Source organism: Sceloporus undulatus, chromosome 5, assembly GCF_019175285.1.
Source record: "Sceloporus undulatus isolate JIND9_A2432 ecotype Alabama chromosome 5, SceUnd_v1.1, whole genome shotgun sequence".
Lineage (NCBI taxonomy): Eukaryota > Metazoa > Chordata > Lepidosauria > Squamata > Phrynosomatidae > Sceloporus > Sceloporus undulatus.
This window is the reverse complement of record NC_056526.1, coordinates 41,398,943-41,402,648: the sequence shown is the minus strand read 5'-3', so window position 1 is coordinate 41,402,648 and position 3,706 is coordinate 41,398,943. Positions and strand designations below refer to the sequence as shown.

The 3,706-nt window shown below is 50.0% G+C and overlaps 1 protein-coding gene across 1 annotated transcript; it reads left to right on the top strand.

The window, feature by feature from the left end:
- Positions 1-707: 707 nt before the first annotated feature.
- Positions 708-2,827, top strand: LOC121932297 (histone H1.11L-like). The gene has a single exon (XM_042470878.1). The coding sequence runs from the start codon at positions 753-755 to the stop codon at positions 1,425-1,427; it is 675 nt and encodes a 224-aa protein (XP_042326812.1). The 5' UTR covers positions 708-752; the 3' UTR covers positions 1,428-2,827.
- Positions 2,828-3,706: the final 879 nt, after the last annotated feature.

The following is a 3,706-nucleotide window of genomic DNA, read 5'->3' as shown; positions in this document are numbered from 1 at the left end:
TTGGGATTACAGTCTCAAATCAAAGAAGGGAGGAGCCTTACAATTAATAATAATAATAATAATAATAATAATAATAATGCCACCCATATGCGGTGCATGCTGTGCAAGCCATTCTAATCTCGAAGCCCTTTCCCTGTAGCTTTGGAGTCTCTGCTGATTAGCAATGGTGGCTCGACTTGGTGGAAGCCCTGTGTTACCTCTGGTGCTTCCAAACCGGTTTACCAGGAGGGGATCCACACCACAATCCGGTATCGAGCCTTGCTGGGTGGAGGACAACCCCAAGAAGCCGCCTGCACTCTTTTTTAAACCGATTCCCATTTCGCATGGCTTGAATTTAGCCAGAAAAACAAAACTTTCCCTCTTTGGAGGGCTCCAGGGAAGGTGCAAGAGGAGCTTCCCAGCCCTTTTAAAAAAGATCCCAGTTTTTCACCAGCCCTGGAAAAGAGATGTAGGAAAAGGACCCTTGGGGCTTTCCGTAGGTGGGAAAATGGGGTGAATTGGTGGGGGGTATGGGGAGAAAATGCCCCTTTATTCGCCCCAAAGAAACACAAACTCAGCCTTGAGAAAGGAGCCCTTGGTGTTGTTTTTTTTCATTTTGGAATGCTAGGGAGTGGGCGGGGCGTCGGCTTCTGCAACCGACCAATCAGGAGCCGAGCTCCTCTATAAATACCCCGCGCCTGACCTACTTGGGATCACTTTCGCTCAGACTCTCGTTGCGTTCGGAGCTCTCTGTGATTCCTTTGCTCTTCGCTATGTCCGAAACCGCGCCGGCTGTGGCTGTCACCGCCGCCTCCGCGGCTCCCGTGGCGGCTTCCAAAGCCCCCGCCAAGAAGGCTAAGAAAGCCGCCGGCTCCAAGCCCCGTAAGGCCTCTGGCCCCAGCGTGACGGAGCTTTTGACCAAAGCTGTGGCGGCTTCCAAGGAGCGCAAAGGGGTCTCTTTGGCGGCTTTGAAGAAAGCCTTAGCCGCCGGCGGGTACGATGTTGAGAAGAACAACAGCCGCATCAAGTTGGGGCTGAAGAGCCTTGTGAGCAAAGGGACGCTGGTGCACACCAAAGGCATCGGCGCCTCGGGCTCCTTCAAGATCGGCAAGAAGGCCTCCGAGGGCGGCGCCAAGGAGAAGGCCCCCAAGAAGAAGGCCCCCAAGGCGGCTGCTAAGAAGCCTGGAGCCAAGAAGCCCGCTGTCAAGAAGCCTAAGAAGGCAGCCGCCTCTGGAGGAGCAGCCGCCAAGAAGAGCCCCAAGAAGCCTAAGAAGCCCGCCGCCAAGAAAGCCGCCGCCAAGAGCCCCAAAAAGGCCAAGCCGGTGAAGCCCAAGAAAGTGGCCAAGAGCCCCGCCAAGGCCAAGGCTGTGAAGCCCAAGACGGCCAAGCCCAAAGCCGCCAAGCCCAAGGCGGCCAAAGCCAAGAAGGCGGCTGCCAAGAAGAAGTAGAGATGGAGGAGGAAGAAGGAGGAGAAGCCGGCATGCCCTCGCCGTCGTCGCTCTTATCGAAACCCAAAGGCTCTTTTAAGAGCCACCCAAAGCCTCAGAGAAAGAGCTGGAGTCCTCTTTAACCCCCTTCCCCTCCTTTAGGTTATCGCACTACTTTAGTGCGGCTGTTTTCACTTTGGGTGCCTCCTCCTGTTGCATTCTGGGACTTGTAGTTTAAAGAGGAGTATTGGAACGTTCAGCTGCAGAGCTCTCGGGCCTCGCTGGACTACAAGTCCCAGAATGCAACGGAGCAGTTATAAGTGGGTTAGCAGTGTTTGGAGAGTGGTGGGGTAACCTAGTTAAAATAAAGCTTTTGATAAAAAAAGTTAAGGTGGAGTCTGGGGTAGTGGTTAGAGCAGTGGTTTGGGCTTCCGTTTGGACTGGGAAACTACAGTTCCCAGAGTTCCATGGCACTTCCGATTGGGCTCAAACCGGATTACTGTATTTCTGGATTTAGCCCAGATCTGTGCTTTAGGAAAAGTATAGGAGTCAGATCTCTTTATGGGGCAGTTTAAGAGTTAAATATTGGGATTAAAAGTCTCAAATAGAAGAAGAGGGATCCCAGAATCCCAAAGTGGCCGAGGTTTCTGGGAACTGAAGTCCAAAATATCTGAGTTTGGACATCTGAGTGGTCCCCCAAACTGCCCTTTATTTAAGGGCTTTTGGACTTCAGCTCCCAGAAGCCTCAGCTACGTTGGTCAATAGTCTGGGATTCTTGGAGCTGAAGTCCAAAAGCCCTTAAAGGGCACAGTTTGGGGACCACTGGTTTTAGAGTGTTGGGTTTGAGGCTCGGGATCTGGGTTCAAATCCCATTGGGGCATGAAACACTGCTTGGGCGAGTCTTATTCTCAGCCTCAGGATGGCTGGATATTGTTTTGTAACTTGTGGCAACAATATATAGGGTTTTCAAGGCAAGTTTCTTCATGGGAGGGTTGCCACTCCAATTGCCATCCTCTGAGGCTGAGAGAGTTTGTGGAGGCATCCCTTTCAAGTCATACCTGATTTATGGTGACCCTAATAAGGGATTATCTGGGGCTGAGAGAGTGTGACTCGCGAAAGCTCACCCGGTGGGTTTCCATGGCTGAGCTGGGATTCGAACCCTGGTCTCCAGAGTCTTAGTCCCAACACTCAAACCTACTAAGCTACACTGGCTCCTTGGCTTGGATATACATTGAAGAAATAGGAACAAGCCAGAACTTGGTGTAGTGTGGCTTCAGTATTGGGCTAGGTCCTCAAACTCTGTTCTTTTAAGGGATTTTGGACTTCAGGTCCCAGAATGCCAGACCATTGGCCAACATGGCTGAGGCTTCTGGGAGCTGAAGTCCAAAATCTCTTAAAGGGCACAGTTTGGGGGCCACTGGGCTGGGAGACCAAGGTTCAAGTCCCTGCTCAGCCATGGAAGCGTACTGAGTAAACTTTAGGCAAGTCACACTCTCTCAGCCAATGGCAAAACCCCTCTGAAGAAATCTTAAGGTTGAGGACGTACTAAAACAAATGACACTACTTTCCCATAGGGAAACTATATTTGCCCATAGAAAATCACTGGGGAATATTTGCCCATAGGGAGCCATTGGAGAATATTTGCCCATAGGGTTACATTGAGGAATGCTTGCCCATAGAGAATAATTGGGGAATTCTTGCCCATAGGGAATCATAGGGGAGTTCTTGACCATAGAGAAACCATATTTCCCCCATGCAGAATCATTGGGGTATACACTGGGGAATCATTGGGCAAGTATTCTCCAGTGATTCCCTATGGGCAAGTACTGTCAATGAAAGTATGCCAAGGGAGTGAGTCCCTTTGAGGCGAAAGCTCCCTCCACACTGCAGGAATAACCCAGTTTGACACGGCTTTAACTGCCCTGGTTCAATGTTGTGAAATCCTGGGGACTGTAGTTTGTTGTGGTGCCAGAGCTCCCTAACAGAGAAGACTAAATGTCTCACAAAACTAAGTCTCAAAGATACCTCAACATACTCATAAAACTACAGTTCCCAGAATTACATAGCACTGAGCCAGGGCAGTTAAAGGGATGTCAAACAGGAGTAATTCTTCAGTGTGGATAGAGCCCCACTGAAAGAAAGAAGTGTTCCTAAACTTCAGCTAGTTTCCTCAGAAACTCCTGCTCCCAGCTTCTTTCTGTCAATATGTGAAAAGATCTTATAGCATCTTTGTGACTAACCAAAAGAAAGAAGTTGGCAGCATGAGCTTTCATAGGCCTGTTTCAGACTGCCAAAATAAA

Excerpts from the sequence above, each read along its gene's own strand:
- LOC121932297 (XM_042470878.1), top strand. The coding sequence starts at position 753 with ATGTCCGAAACCGCGCCGGCTGTGGCTGTCACCGCCGCCTCCGCGGCT.